This window comes from Eptesicus fuscus, chromosome 15 (genome assembly GCF_027574615.1).
Source record: "Eptesicus fuscus isolate TK198812 chromosome 15, DD_ASM_mEF_20220401, whole genome shotgun sequence".
Taxonomy (NCBI): domain Eukaryota; kingdom Metazoa; phylum Chordata; class Mammalia; order Chiroptera; family Vespertilionidae; genus Eptesicus; species Eptesicus fuscus.
Window position 1 is genome coordinate 65,698,416 of NC_072487.1, and position 16,576 is coordinate 65,714,991.

Consider the following 16,576-nt stretch of genomic DNA (forward strand, 5'->3'; position numbering starts at 1 on the left):
TTAAATTCCGTGAATGAAGAAAGACTCCTAGCACCAAGTAGGTGCTTGCTGTGAGAGTGTGACTTGATGTTTCCTCCCTCCATCCCTCACCTGGTTTTTGTAGAGGCAAAGCAGATGCACGGAACCTCAACGGGAGGGCAGGCGGTATAATTATTGGCATTTTCCATTGACTCTTGGTCTTTGGTTTATTTTTACTTCCCATATTCACATGGCCTTGACCCCGCAGTCCAGGCCCTCGCCAGCCACAATGTAATTATGCATTGCTGAGATGAAAATCTCTTGGGGGCATCCTCGTCATCTCCAATCCTGGGGCCATAGCTTCTGAACCCATGTCAGCTTCTAACACGTTTCCTGTTCCATACAGTGTTTAATTGGTGTCTGTGGCAAGTCTCTGCCTACCGAGATAATCATTATCTCTCTTGCGATGACCCTCAATATCCACGCTGATTTTGATTCTTCTTTCTGAACCCTATACTTACTTGCCTCGGGATTTTATCTCCATAGACACATGCAGGGGGCCAGACAGAGGTGACTTCTTATATTTTATTGAACTAAAGTCAGGTTTGGTTTATTAGACTGACAAAGCTATGCCACTTATTAGATGCATGACCTCCCGAAGTCTCTAAACCCATCAGAGCCTTCTGTTTCCTCATCTGTATGATCGGAATAATAAGAGGAGCTGCCCCATGGAGTTTCATGCCCCAGTCAATTGTATGATGTATGTGAAAACTCTTCATAGCCTGTAAAGAAATGAACAGATACAATGTTAGCATAATCAAGAACACAGCAGTAGTAGACCCTAGGTGTTTGATGAAGACGCTTTCATCCAAGAAATGGATGTTTCCGTTAGAGAAGATCAAGCAGGAGCCCAACAAAATGTAGTAACACAGCAGAGAGGCTGTGGAACTTCAGGTACTTAGAGTTCAGATGCTGAAGTCTGACAGGCCAAGATGTGTGGCTGCCATCATTGGCATGGCAACCTTGGCACTGGATTAAGGTGTCTGGGCTTCAGTTTTCTAACTGGTATGGGGCAGATAAAAATAATACTTAACTTTTGAAAATCAATAACAAAACATATAGGCCACTTGTAGCATACAGTAAGAACTCAAAGCACAAGGCTCCTTATCAGACAAATTGGAGACCAATAATTGGTTGGTTAATTGAAAAAGTACGTTAAAGTGGGGAATCCTAAAATGTATATATGCTGCACATACATAAATACATTTTTAACATCAAACATATAAATGCATATCCTTCAGCCAGTCTTCTCAAATAGGGTTAAAATCTTTTTGGAGGGTGTGCATATATTTTATTTGACATTATGCATGTATGTATCTTTGCATACATCTGACCAATAACTATAATATTTCCAACTTCGGTTTATTCAAAGTGGATCAGTAGTTTAAAGACTCTTAAGAAAATGATCTACATGTTTGTAGAATTTTATAAATCCTTCCAGTCTTTCTCGAATACTCCCCCTTTATTTAAATGGATGGGAGTTTTTTGTCCAACAACTGGACTTTGTAGAATATTTTCATAGAATTCAAATTAGTTTCCACAGGGAAAAAACTCATATTTCATCGATATATTTGCTTTTAATTCCATGATAAAATGATACTAAGTAGAACTGGCATAAACAGGTTTGGGAACACACAAAGCTGACTCTCCGGTTGTAGGAGTGCAACCATCCAGCCATGAGTATTGATTGTCCTGTGATGGTCACACACCACATGTACCTAATGGAAGGGAGTGTGTCAGGTCACTTACACAGTGGTCAGTTATGAGTTCGTCCTGAGACAGAAGCTCCTATCCCTACTAATTTGCCACTATTACTGGAGCAACTTGCTCAAGGTCATATAGTGAGAAAAAAAAAGATGTAATAATAGTTAACATGGATTGGCCATTTATTATGTACCAAACAGTTTTCAGTGCTTGCATATATTTACTCATTTAATCCTTACAACGTCCCTATAACCCAGATTCTATTATGCTTTCCATTTTATAAGCATAGACTTTGAATAGCAACAAAGGTAGGAAGAGAGAACTACATTCCTGCCGGAAAGACTGGGTTCCTCAGTACACAGCCTTGGAAAAGAGTGACTTACCCCCAGATTAAGAGGCAGTGACCCAGATGATCCGGTGTGGTACCTCCGGTGATGACTTCCCTTCCTGCCGCTAGAGATGCTCATCCTCAGCTGGTCTTAAGCAGATAGATGCTGATGGCTTTGTATCCCAGCAGGTGCCGCTCCTGCTGAGAGGTGGTGTGACTGCTAACCAGCAGCAGCCAACGGAACAGCAGGGAGGCCCTCGTTTTCTGCTGTAATTAGGGAATGGATTTACACCATTTGGCTTAGGGAAATAAACTATTACTAAGACAAATACCTCATGCACAGGTTATTTTAAAGTTTGCAAAGGGCTCTCATACCAGTGAGCTTATCTGATCCTTATAATTCCCCATGAGGGAGCTAGAGCAAGGGTTAGTCTCCCCATTTACAGGTAAGAAGACTAAGGCCCACAGAAATTAATGACCGACCCACTGCTGCTATCCTACATAGGCACAGTCCTTTGTTCTTGTCAAAGAATAGTCACGAGCATATTTATACAAAAATCTTCATTCATTCATCCATTCATTGCTCTATTCAACAAATACTTAGTGATCAGCTAAGTTGCAGGCATTATGCAAGGGGTGGGGTAGAGTGGTGAACAAGACAAAGGGTATCTCTGTTCACAGGGAGGTTGAAATGTAGTAGGTAAGATAAAATTGGCACTGAATGGGCCCTGCATCCATGCCTTGCCTTAGGAAGCTGAGGCTCAGGAGGCTTAAACCTAAAATTACAAAATCATAAAATGCCATGGCTGTCAGGGAACCTAAAATATCATCTAACCTATTTCTGTCATTTCACTAAAGAGTAAAATGAAACAGTGGGAAAGTGTTTGGCCAGAGTAACTATATGAGTTTTGTATTGCTGTGTAACAAACCACCAGACCTTTAGAGGCTTAAAGAAACACACCCACTCATTTTCTCACTGTTTCCACGGGTCAGGAGTCTGGGCAGGTGTAGCTGGACCTTCTGCCTCCGTCTCACGGGCAGAAATGAAGACGTTGAGGTTCTGGGGAAGAACCCACATCCACACTCATTCAGGATGTTGTCTGAAGTCGCTTCTTTGTGGTTGTGGGACTGAGGTTGTGGGAGAAGGTTCACCTTTAGCTCTGAGGGGCCATTCTCGGGTCCCTGGCCAGGTACCCCTCCATCTTCAAAGGAACAAAGATGCAGCAAGTCCTTCTCCGACTTGATCTCTCAGAGTTCTCCTTCTGCAACAGCCAGAGAAAACTCTGATTTTAACTGGACACCTCTAATGACATTAGATCCCCTTAGCTAATCACCCCAGTATTTAGGTCAGCTGTGCCATGTTAGAGGCCACAGGCCTGGAAGGGATTTCGTATCACAGAGCCTGGAATCTTGGGGATGGAGGGCCCATGTTAGAATTCTGCCTCGTACAGTCACTTAGCTTGGTAGGAACACAATGGGGAAGAGAGATCCTGAGTTTTCTCTGGGGCTCATTGTATGTAGTAGTTTGAATGTCTACTTCTGTATAACACATCGACCCAAACTTAGAGGTTTCAAACAACGGTCATTATATTATGCTCATGATTGATGGGCCAGCAGTTTGTGCCAGGATCGGCCGGGCAGTTCTTCTCCACGTGGAGTTGATGGAAGGCGCTCATTGTATTCAGCTGGCAGAGGGGCTGGGCTGGAGGTTCCGAGAAAGCAGCACTCACCTGTCCGCTGCCTTCGCAGCCACGGCAGAAGGCTGGGCTCGGCTGGGCAGACCCCTCTCCGGGGCCTTCCCAAGTGATCACTCCAGCAAGGTGGTCAGATTGCTTATCAGTGATCTCGGCACTCCAAGAGGGGAGTTTTCCAAGGTGGGAGCTGCTAGTCTCTCGAGATCTGCATCACAAACTGCGTGAATCGTGTCTGCCTTCTTGTGTTGGTCTAAGCCAGTGGTCGGCAAACTCATTAGTCAACAGAGCCAAATATCAACAGTACAACGATTGAAATTTCTTTTGAGAGCCAAATTTTTTAAACTTAAACTTCTTCTAACGCCACTTCTTCAAAATAGACTCGCCCAGGCCGTGGTATTTTGTGGAAGAGCCACACTTAAGGGGCCAAAGAGCCGCATGTGGCTCGCAAGCCGCAGTTTGCCGACCACAGGTCTAAGCAGTGGTAGAATCTTCCCAGACTCAAGGGGCGGGAATATAGACCTAGGCCTAAGGGAGGAGTGTGGAAGGATCCGTGCCCACCTGCCACACATAGTGGGTTTTCCATTACCATACCCTTTAGGACAGAGGGGCCTGCGCTCTTCAGAGACCTACGAGGAAGCATTTTGTAATATAAAATGGGCCTGTAGACCCGTGCCAACCAAGATTGTGGTTTAGTGGATTTATCTTAAGTTTATGCCCCTTGCCACATGCCTCAACCTACTGGCATGCTTTGTTGTTTTATTCTCTTGGAAGCTGGTTAACGGGAGAGAATGTTCCACAGTGTTAATTATTTGGTGGCTACGTGTAGAGTGTGGATACCAAAAGTGGGAAGGAAGAAGGTTCTGCCAGTTTCTAAGGATTCCAATTATGGAATAATTCCAAGTGTGCATTCTGGAAGCCGGGAGCTAACTACAGGAAATAACCCCTGGACCCACTGTGAGAGGACTTGCGCTAACACTCATGGATCACCTGGCCTCGCTGAGCGCCTGTTCTGACAGGTGCCACAGGGACATTGTGTGTCTCCTGGAATTAGTTTAGAGCCAGTGTCCAGCAATCCTTGGAAAGTGTGAATAGTTCCTTTTCTCCAGTGCACCGTCACCAGGTACAATGCTGCCGCCCCTTTCGGAGAGGCTGGGAGAAATGAGGAGTGTCCACGGGTGGCCTTCCCCAGGGGAAGATTCTGGTTCTGGGCTTCCAGGTACTACTTGTGTGACCCCAACCAAGTCACAGAACCTCTCTGGGCTTTCCCCATGGACCAGGCTTTGTCTAAGCATCATTCAGCTCCAGTGTTCTAGAAATTGCCATCCTAGATCCACAGACAGTTTCCCCAGGAGTATATTGCTACTTTGATAGTCCCTGATGTACTGATTTTTGGGGGGTGAGGAGGAGAGGAGAGAGGGTGGCCGTTTGGTGACGAAGACCTATTTTAAGTGAGTATTAAATTGTCCTACTGAGGAAGAGGTACAGGCCCACAAGAAGCCGCAGGCTAGCTGGGGGCAGCTGCCTGTCAGTCAGAGGCGCTTTCAAGTGTCCTCCTAACCCTGGGGCAATGATGCTTTTACCTAAGAATGGCTTTGGCATTGCTTTTCTATTTATGGGGGTAAAAAGACAGCAGCCAGGTAAAAAGACAGGCTGAACCTGGCAGCCACCCAAGGATGTATGACCTGGGCCAGGGCAGGGTTCACTGTGAGTGACGTGTAGGGTTTGTGCGACACAACACAGGCCTGTCTCTGTTCCCATCCCTGGCTCTCATTCTGCACATGTAGCAAGGAGGGCAGTTGGCTCATCTGCTGACACAGGGCAAGAAAATCAGCATCTCCAGACCCTTTTTGTTGTTTTAGGTTGTGGTTTTGTGTGTGTGTGTGTGTTCTTCCCTTGGGCCTGGAAGTGGCTGCCTGTTCAGAATAGAATCTGGAGGCTCAGACCACCTAGTCAGAAATAGAACTGGGTCCAAGCTCTAGCCAGTTATCTCAGTGGTTAGAGCGTTGGCCTGCAGACTGAAAGGTCACGGGTTCCATTCCTGGTCAAGGGCATATACTTCAGCTGCAGGGTTGATCCCTGGTCCCGGTCCAAGAATGTACAACCATGGATGTGTTTCTCTCAGATAGATGTGATGTCTCTCCCCCTTCCTTCCACTCTCTCCCTAAAAATCAATGGAAAAAATATCCTCGGGTGAGGATTAACAAAAGAAAAAAATGAAATAGAGCTGGGACCTTACAGCTTCTGTGGATAGCTCCTTCATATCCTCCTACAGAACCACCTCCCAGCCCGCCCACCTCGGACCTCAACAGGGCCCCAGCAAACCCTCACTCGGGTGAGTTAGTCTTAGTGATACCATAAGTCACCGGTGACCTTCAGTAAGTCATGCTGCTCTCTGAGTCTTGTTTTTCATATTGAGATCCAGGTTACCCTCTCCACCATCCCATGACACAGAAAAGTTGTGAAGATCAAAATTATTGGAACCACGCCGAAGAACTTTAGGAAGTTTAAAAGTGACATAAAAATATAGAGTTTAACAGTGAAATAAAAATGTAAGGTATCACATCTTAGTAGTAGTATTCCGCTTGTCTTAAAGGATGATTTTGGGGGTAAATGTTTTATGGGAGTATTGCAGATAGAACATGAAAACATCCTAAGTGTACAGCAACATAAATGTGCACAAAAGGAATTCACACGTGTGGCCCTGCAGAAACCCTGCTCAGGTTTGCCTCTTTCTATACAGAATGGACTCTTGTGTCTGGTTGCTTTCACCTTTTCCTTCTTCTGTGAAATCCCTCCATGTAGTTTTGTGTAGTTTGGGCTCATTTATTCCCAAGAATATTGTTTTCTTTGTGGAAGTCTGTTGTACTGCTGATGGTCACTCTCACAGCCTCCAGTTTGTGGTTATGATGAGTAGTGCTGTCGTCTTCCAGGTGTCTTTGGGTGACTCCCTATATGCATTTTGTTGGGTACATGCTAGGAGCGGAATTGCTGGGACGGAAAAGTATTTGTAGGTTCAACTTTGTAGATTCCTTAGTAGATACTTCCAGTTTCCCTCGAAATTTGCTGAACCAATTTTCCCTCCCACCAGTAGCATCCTTGCCAATACTCAGTGTTTCCCAGCTTTTCTATTTTTATCGGCATGGTCCTGGTGACTAAGGAAGTGGAGTTTTGTGTGCTTATTGGTCTTTCGAGTATCCTCTTTGAGTAAGTACCTATTCATATCATTCACCTATTTTCCCTTTTGGTTATCTGACTTTTTCTTACTGACTTGTAGGCATGTGTTTTTTCTGGGACAAACTACATTTATTAAATAATTCAGTGAGAACCTTCTCAAGATAAATATAGATTGTGATATTTGCATGTACTGTGGTTTAAAGAGACCCAGAAAGGGGTGGCAAACCCCAGGCAGCATAAAATGCCTTTGATTAGCCCCCAGCAGCCAATCAGTGCAGGAGTTATCTATTAGAAACAGTCTTTGCTTGGGTAGAGGTATTGAAAATACATTCTCTAAGGGTTGTTTTTTTCACTCTTTGAATAGTATCTTTGATGTTTTAATCTTAATATATCCCTATTAATCTTTTTCCTGGATAGTGTGCCATACTAAGTGTGCCATTACAATATTGACTCCTCCAGTATCGTAATGATGTTCCCCTATGTTTTCTTCTAAACCCTATCTTGTTGATGTTGGTACTATTTTTATTATTTACTTTTCACATTTAGATCTGGAATTCATCCGCTAATGATTTGGGGGTACATAAGGGATGAGGTGTCAAGAAGAGGTGTTGTTGCTGTTTTAATATCAGTATTCAATGGACCCACTAACATTTATTGAACTACTTCCCTGGATTTTTAAAGCTACAATTACCTGTTTCAAAGGAACGTTTTCTGTGTGAGCTCAAGAGAAACACAATAGTTTGTTTTCATGGGGGACACTGTGTAGGAAGCTTGAATACATTATCTTATCTGAGCCTCAAAACAACCCTGTAAGTACCGTATTGTTATTCTTTTCTGTGGTTGAGAAAAATGAAGCTTAGGAAGGACAGGCAATTAGCTCGAGGTTAAGTAATGAAGAGCGGAGCTATGATTCAAGACCCACTTTTCCTGACTCCAAAGCCCACGTCGCTAGCTCTTTCTTCAAGCATCACCGAGATAGCATTCACTATACACTGTGGAGGGTGAGGAACCAGTGAGACTAGGATATTAATCAGCTGGCCTTTCTAGTTAGGGAGAGGAATATTTTTACCTGGAACACTGATAAAACAAAGCATTTTTTGCCCGCAGTAACAATAATGGTTAATGGCCATTCAGAACCTCCTTTCACCACAAGCCTCCCAGCAGCTCTGCCCATTCAGTTCTAGTTCTTAGGACAGAAGTGTAAGGTAGGCATTGCCTTCCCCAAGAGACAGATGAGAAAACTGAGGATCAAAGAGGTGAAGTGACTTATCCAAGGCCAAACCATGGACGGGCTGAGTCCAGCATGTCCTTAACTGACCCCCACACCTACGCTCACCCTTCTTCCTGCCCAGATCATCGACCTAGAAGACCATTCTTGTGGTTCGGGGTTAGCCCCTTCTCACTGTCTGGCTTTCAGGTCTGAGTCCCTGGTTCGCCTGCCTGAGCACCGCCCAGGGAGAAGGCGCCGGTCTTGCCCCTCCGCCTGGAGCAACCTGCTACTTTTAGCCTTGCTGCCAGCCCTTCCTTCCCTTTTTCCAGCACACGCATGCCCCAAAGCAAAATGCTGCATTTAAATCCAGAGCTGATGCTGCCTGTCACCTTCTTGCAGACACAGAGCTGTGTAATTGCAAAAATTGTTTCATAATCCTCCCCAATTAAGCTCCTGACAACCTAATTGGAAAGAGTCCCCTATTGGATTTTTACTTGCTCTTCTCCCCATTCCTCCCTCTGGCCCCTGAAGACACGACCCCGCTGCCTCGGCAAAACCAGACCAGAGAGCTGTCCTGGCAGGGAACTGCAGAATTCTTCTGTTGGTCTCTCCTTCTTGCTGCTTGAGCCATTCACGGAGGCTCTGACATCCTGTGAAGAACTGAGAAGAAGGGAAAGCAGGTTATTAAGGCAATGATAGAAACCCAAGAGGGGAATGATTAATAGGCTAAATATTTATCTGGGAAAAATGATGAGCACAGAGTGGGTCCGATGGCCAGTTATAATTCACAAAGCATATCCATAAACCCGGGCTGCTTTCGGTTGAACCCCAAGCATTCTGGCATCATTGATGTATGCATCTCTTATTAACACCATTTCTTCCCCATACACACACACATGCTTGTGTATGCACATGCATGCACACAACCAAAAAACAGTACATCACCAGAAACCTAAAAACAACTGTTTGTCTTCCCAGTGTAGTTGAAGGTCTACCGAGTGTGTGTGTGTGTATGTATATATATACATACACACACACACACACACACATTTTGTGAGTCTCACAGAATCACTCAGACACCCATTACGATGTCAGAGACACGCCAAGGATGAAGCACAGGGCATAATTAACAGAGTAAATCAGAACTCCAATTTTTTTTTTTTCATTTCCTCTCCACGTTTAAATAAACACTTCTGGTAGGCAAATGGGAATTATGGACTATAGGCTTCTATTTTAGCCTAGTCTGTCTCTTCCCTACCCACCCCCCAATCCTTGGCGCCCGATTTGTATGATCTTCCCTAAAATGTCACTGGCCCACACGGCATTCCTGTCTTAGGCAAAACCTCCAATTAAAATCAGCAGGGAGTTTGCTTGAATTAGGAGTCCCAGCGAGGCTCCCACCCAGGTGGCTCTGAGAGGGAGGTGTGCCTTTGAAAGCTCTGATGGGAAGCCCTGGGTGGCACAGCCTCCGGCCTCCAGTGACGAGCAACTCCACGCTGTGTCACTGGGAGACCTGTCATGTCGCCAGAAAATCCTGGCTGAGGCAACGACAGGGCCTGCAGGCGAGCAGCAGTGTCTCCATGGCCCGGAGCCTAGCTGCTCCTCCGGTCTGGGGTTTAGAGGGAGGGAAGGGAACAGCAGGCAAAGTGAGGGAGCACTGCGTTTGGATCCGGAAATCCTGAGCTCTGGTGTGCCACATCCGTGCTGGGTGACCGTGGCCAGTCACAGCTCCTCTCTGGCCTTCAAAGCCACATTAGTCAAGTGGAAATCACCGGGGAGTCCTACCTCCTGGGCCTGATGGGAGGAGAAAGGGGTAGCTGCCGTGATGTGGAAAGCACTCAAGAAATGTGGGTCCACCAAGGTCTCAGGGCTCAGTCTGAGCAGGAGGGAGATGGCCGGACATTTCCAGGGCAGCATCTCGGGCTTCCGCTTCTGTGGTCCAGGCTGCTTCCTGTGAGCCTCAGCGGGTCCGTGCCAGTGGGCTTTAGAAATAAAAGCACCTCTTCCTGCCCTCCCTCCCTTCCTCCTTTTGCCCTCCCCTCAGGGCCTCGTCAGAATGAATTGAAATCCCATCCGACAGAAAGATGCTGATTTAGATGTATTGGAGTTCAGCTTTGGCTTCGAACGGAAGATGCTTTGGATCCCCAGGGACAGAGAAAAGCATTTTAAAACTTGGTCCTTACTGCCTTCAACTGACTGCCTTGCCGTGGGGCCGTGTCAGGCCCTGGTGAGCCCCTCCCTCCAGCCGGCCTATTAAGCCGTCCTCTGTTGCCAGGGTTGAGGCAGGCTGTCACCAACTAGCCTGGGAAGTGGTATTTATAGATCGTAGCCCCTCCTACCCCTGGTCCCCAGCCTCTCCCTATGCACTAGTCCTGAGCTCCAATTATCTGTGAATGGAGGAGAAGGATCCTGGCAGGTCCAGAGGAAGCCAGGGATGTGATAATAGTCCCTTCACATGCTCAAACTTTCCATTATTTCAATGTATTCCTCTTTCTGTGGCCTGCTTACTTCTTGCTTGCCTCTTTGTCATAATTTTACACTGTGGTAGGTTGTAAGAAAGTGCGCCCATGCTGGAGTTAGGGACCCCAGTGTCTGAATATGGAGTCACTTCGTGACTGGAGACAAGTTATCTCCCTTCTGCAGAACTCGTTGTCTTCATGCAGCTGGTTGGCTGTGCTGCTCCAGCGCAATGCCCGGTATACAGTGAGTGCTCAGCAGTTGTGAGCCTGACTGCCTTGGCCCACGTAGGGTGCTGCCTTCTGTCGAGCATGGCAGGGTTTCTGCCCATCAGTAATTACTACCTAGAGCCCTGGCTGCAGACGGAGAAGGGAGAGGAGGTTGATCTGATTCAGGTGGAGTCCTCATTGTTGGAAGTTGCTTGTTAAGAACAAACACACAAACTGGAATGAGCTTGTATCTCTGGTTTTGCTCTTCTCAAGGTTATTAAAAAGCAAAGGAAAGGTCACTGACCTTGGGAATCAGGACTCAGTAGTAACACTGCCTCCCACCTGGCCCCCTCCCTCTGCCTCTTGCCAAAAGGACCACTCGCCCTCACATGGCCCATCCAGTGCCCATATTCCGTGAGATATGTATGACAGTGGAAGTTGTGGCTGCATTTGTTTCTCTCCTCCCCACTCTAATTTCCTTCCATCACCTTTCCCTTCTCCAGGTGCCTGTCTGCTCATCCAGCTCCAGCTCCTTCGTTTCCCCCATGAGCTCCAACACCGCATCCTTTTCCCTTCCCCTCGCTCCACCTCTCCCTACTCTGCCCCCTCCCTGCACGCTGCCTCTTTCTAAGTGCTCTTGCTGTAGCATTAATGCCTCATTGATACAGCCCACAACCTCCTGATTATTCTGAGGTCAGGAGATGCAGGTGCCATGCCGCTCGCTCATGCGCCTCAGAGGGCCTCTGTCCCCAGTCCCTCCCGCCGGACTGGGCTGGAATCCTAATGCGCCACTAGCCCCTTTGCCTGTTGCAGCGTGACCAGGAACTTTCATCTTTTTCGTCCCCCGCCCTGAGGATTCCGAGAGTTCAGCCACAATCAAGCATTGATTCAAGGAGTGGGGGCTGCGGCTCTGACAAAGGACCCCAATGATGAGACACGAGAAAGGGGGTGCTCTGCGGGGTTATAGAGTGCCTTGCAGATGGGAACAGAGGAGCTCTAAATGGGGTACTGTCCTGTCACTTGGAGAGGGAGTGACAGGGGCAAGTGTGGGCCATTTGAAAGGGGCATTTTGAAATTAGGCTCTCGTCAGATGGAACCGTGCAATCGGAGACGTGTGGCGGTCCCCGCAGCTCACAAAACCGTCAGATGACTCATAGCCAATATTCAGTCAATGTTCTGGCCTGGGAGGTGGGAGCCGCAGAGCTCATTAGCATTCCAGCTGCGTGGCCTGAAGGCCGGGCCTGCTGCTGTTCTCCAGGCTGGGATGGGATTGGTCTCACGCAGCCGAGACTGGGGCTGTGCTGTGTGGGTGGATGGTATTGAAAACTAATACTGCAGTCCGGAGGGGAGAAGGGAAGGTGGGTTTTCTTAATGCAAAACATGAACAAAAATATTAATTTTGTTCATTCACTCCGCAAACACTAATATGGAGCCAGTCTCTGGGCTAGATGCTCAGGGAAGGAGGGGAGCCCTCCCGCCCCCAAGTCTTAGAGCCTGGAGGGGAAACTGACAAGAAAACCCGTGTTCTGAATGTGGTGGGGGTTTATTGCCAGGGGCTGGGTGGTTCTATGGATTGAAAAGGCAGAGCAATTTCAAGGAGCTCGCTAATTATGCCTCCATCCCTCTCAGCTGATAAGCAACTCATTCAAAGCACAGCATCCTGGGAAGCTGGTTCAATAGTATCCATTTTCAAATGTCCCGTGTGAAAAACTGGTTTTCCTCAAACTCTGGAGAGATAGTGAAATCCCTGAATGCCTCAATACCTTCAAAGGAACAGCTTATTCCCTGGGATAAGAGTATTTATTATTATTACCTCTTCAGTAATTGTTCTATGCCGGGCTCCGGCCTTTAAATATATTATCTCACTCAGTCCTCTCACTCACTGGAGATACGGACGCTGAGGCTTACAGACATGAAGTGACTGGTTCCTGGTTACAGAACTGAGCTCAGAACTCGCTTCTCCTTGGGCCCACACACACACTTTTTAACCTTGGGCTCTACTGCCGAACCCGTGGTTCCTGGGCTTGGCCATGGTGGCTTAACCGTGGACATGATCGAACAGGTGATGGCTGACCCTCCCTCCCACAGGCAGTACCATGCAAAAGGGCTTCTAAAGTGGGGATCAGGCACCACCTTCGTCACCAACACCATCACCACAGCCCATTGTAGCCTCAAGAAGGGCTTTCTTGACTCTTGCTTGACATTTAATGGGAAAAAAAAAAAAAAAAGCCAAAGCTCTGAGCCAGGATACTTCTCTACTCGCTCACTGCGTGACTTAGTCCATCCTTTCTCCTCTGAGCTTCGATTGCCATGTCTATAAAATGGAGTGGGCAGTCCCTTTGCAGGAATCATAAGAGCTAACTTTTATCGAGCCCTTAATACCTATCAGGTTTGGGGCTAAGCTTTCACATAAAAATGCATGTAATCCTCCCTGCAGCCCCGTGTGGTCAGCATGATTAGGAAGGAGAGGGAGAGGCCCAGCACCACCTCAGCTCCTGTGTGCGTGAGCCAGGGTGTTGTGAGGCTCAAGAGAGAAAATGGGAGTGAATGTGCCCCGTGCAGGGTAAGAAGCACCAGACACGTGTAAGGAATCGCTCATAGCTTGAAAGACAGCCAGGAGGTGACTGGCACAGGAATGAGGAAAAATGAGAGGCGCTAAGCTGACGGCCTTACGTATTTTTACCTATTCTGTTGATTTCTGTCTGGTGGAGTAGCTGTCTTACCTGGAACGTTTCCGTGGCAGGAATTTGGCGACAGGTTGGCTATCGTTTACACAGCGTTGAGGGGCAGTGGGGAGGGAGACCTAGACATACAGGCTGTGATGGAAACTCCACTGAGGTGAGAGTTAGGAGCTCTGGGAAAATGGGGGTAATGACATCTTTCTTACCTGTTTGAGAAGCCACTGTCAGGGTCAGATCAGGTCATCGGTATGGTAGCACTTCGCCATCTCTAGAGTGATATAAAATAGAACTTGCTTTTGTTGAGGCTGAATGTTATATAACCGCCTGAGAGAACCTGTGAGGAGGGTGGAAACATCTGATGCAGGTTAAAGCTACTTTCTCTTGCTGATTTTTCCCTTTTTTTCAATCTGTTGTCATCCAGCAGGGGTGTTTGAATTTATCCATTTTAATTTCCTGAATCAAACTTATGTGGGGCGAATGTATAATGGAATCATAGAGTTAGAAGGGGCCCCAAGGAGCGTACTCCAACCCCTAAGCTTTACGGATTGGACAGTGAACATACAGGGGGAAGTCCAGCGTCCTGCTAGTATAGCTGGCCTGTGGGTTACAAGGACTGACACTGCCCTTCTCCTAACTTCCATTCAGAGCTCTTCCTGTTCTAACTCGTCTGCCCAGCCCTTTCATTCTTAGGGCGTCTCCGTGTACATGATCGGTTGGACACTCATCACTCTCCGCCTGCCCTGGTGGTTAACCTTCTCCATTCTCCCTCTGTCCCCAGGACGATCCAGCAGTGGCTGGCCCGGGTGCAGTCGCTTCTCTACTGCAATGAGAACGGGTTTTGGGGAACCTTCCTGGAGAGCCAGAGGAGCTGCGTGTGCCACGGGAGCACCACGCTGTGCCAGCGCCCCATCCCCTGCATCATCGGCGGCAACAACAGCTGCGCCATGTGCAGCCTGGCCAACATCTCCCTCTGCGGCTCCTGCAACAAGGGCTACAAGCTGTACCGCGGCCGCTGCGAGCCCCAGAACGTGGACTCGGAGCGCAGCGAGCAGTTCATCAGCTTCGAGACCGACCTGGACTTCCAGGACCTGGAGCTGAAGTACCTGCTGCAGAAGATGGACTCGCGCCTCTACGTGCACACCACCTTCGTCAGCAACGAGATCCGCCTCGACACCTTCTTTGACCCGCGGTGGCGCAAGCGCATGTCCCTCACGCTCAAGAGCAACAAGAACCGCATGGACTTCATCCACATGGTGATCGGCATGTCCATGCGCATCTGCCAGATGCGCAACAGCAGCCTGGACCCCATGTTCTTCGTCTACGTCAACCCCTTCAGCGGCAGCCACTCGGAGGGCTGGAACATGCCGTTCGGCGAGTTCGGCTACCCGCGCTGGGAGAAGGTCCGCCTCCAGAACAGCCAGTGCTACAACTGGACCCTCTTGCTGGGCAATCGGTGGAAGACGTTTTTCGAGACGGTCCACATCTACCTGCGCAGTCGGACTCGGCTCGCCACCGTCCTGCGGAACGAGACCGGCCAGGGCCCCGTGGACCTGTCCGACCCCAACAAGCGGCAGTTCTACATCAAGATCTCGGACGTGCAGGTGTTCGGCTACAGCCTGCGCTTCAACGCCGACCTCCTCCGCAGCGCCGTGCAGCAGGTCAACCAGTCCTACACGCAGGGCGGCCAGTTCTACTCGTCGTCGTCCGTGATGCTCCTCTTGTTGGATATTCGGGACCGAATCAACCGCCTGGCCCCGCCCGTGGCCCCCGGGAAGCCCCAGCTGGACCTGTTCTCCTGTATGCTGAAGCACCGCCTGAAGCTGACCAACAGCGAGATCATCAGGGTGAACCACGCCTTGGACCTCTACAACACGGAGATCCTCAAACAGTCCGACCAGATGACGGCCAAGCTCTGCTAACCGGCCACGCCCGGGCCGCGGGACGTTCCCTTTTGTTGTACAAAACAGTTAACAGGACGAAAACCACGCGAAGTAAATTAAAAAAAAAATATTTGTAAAATGTAATTACTATTCGAAGAGACGGAGGAAAACATCTTCATTCGTTGGACACTGAACACACGTTCTAGCGACTGTCTGAAACCGCGGGGCATGTCTGTTATTTCTATACTCTGTCACCTGGAGGAGCTCGGAGGGAGCTGGAGTTGCTTCTTAGGCCTCAGGTGCTGGGCGGAGGGGGAGGCGGGGAGAGCCTATGCCATGGATTGTAAAGGTCTCTGCTGTGCAGGTGCTAAGGTGACACGCGAAAAAGAAAGAGAGCTATATGTAATGTACAACCGACACTGCCATTTTTCCTTGTGGGAGGAAATGGACATAGATAAAGAAGATATTTCTTCGGTTACGATTTCTTCCCTCTCTATGCTTGCTTCTTTGTGGTTCTTTTGACTCATTTTCACACAAGGATGGCGGATGCAGTAACAGGGCTAGCTTACCCACCTCGCTTCTTTCATGGTGAATACACTGAAGCTCATGGAAGCTGGACAACAGATGGGATTGGGGAGAGAGGTGTTCCCATAATCACACGGGGCTAAAACAGTAACAGCCTTAGCAGTCAGCAGTCCAGGGCCTCCATTTCTCTGGGAATAGACGCAGAGAGAAAGGCATGCCCCTGGCTACACACAGTTACTGCCTGCATGAGGCCCGAGTTCCTGGGCAGGCCCTCCTAAATCATGCTGCCACGCTCCTGTGTTCTCCAGGCTAAATGCCAAGGGACACAGTATATTTCAGTCTCGGGTTGTTTTTCTTTTTCCTTTAGTCATGAAACCCCTTTCACCTACTTTCTCCAAAAACAGAAATTATGTCAGATTTCCTAGAAATACCACACATATTAAAATTTAATTTGAATAAAAATCAATAACCTAAGTAAAAAATAAAATAGGGTAGGCTTAAATAGTGCATTGGTCTGCCAAGCTGACTTCCCCAAGGAAGTCTCTAAAAAGTTATTTTTTTATTAACTCCGAATACACACACATCCATAAAATAACACTGCCATTTCTTTGGCATCTGTGAAAGCTGAGAAGCCTCACGCAGGGCGTGGGGATCGAATTGGGTGGAGAGACACAAGAAGGAAAGTGATTGCAAAGC

At 48.0% G+C, this 16,576-nt stretch overlaps 1 protein-coding gene across 1 annotated transcript in view; it reads left to right on the top strand.

Annotated features, from left to right (window-relative positions):
* Window positions 1–15,765, top strand: part of BRINP1 (BMP/retinoic acid inducible neural specific 1) — a 108,545-nt gene extending 92,780 nt beyond the window's left edge. The window contains exon 7 of the mRNA XM_054727246.1: window positions 14,254–15,765. Within this exon, the coding sequence (XP_054583221.1) occupies window positions 14,254–15,394 (1,141 nt within the window). The 3' untranslated portion in view covers window positions 15,395–15,765. The remainder of the gene's footprint in view (window positions 1–14,253) is intronic.
* Window positions 15,766–16,576: the final 811 nt, after the last annotated feature.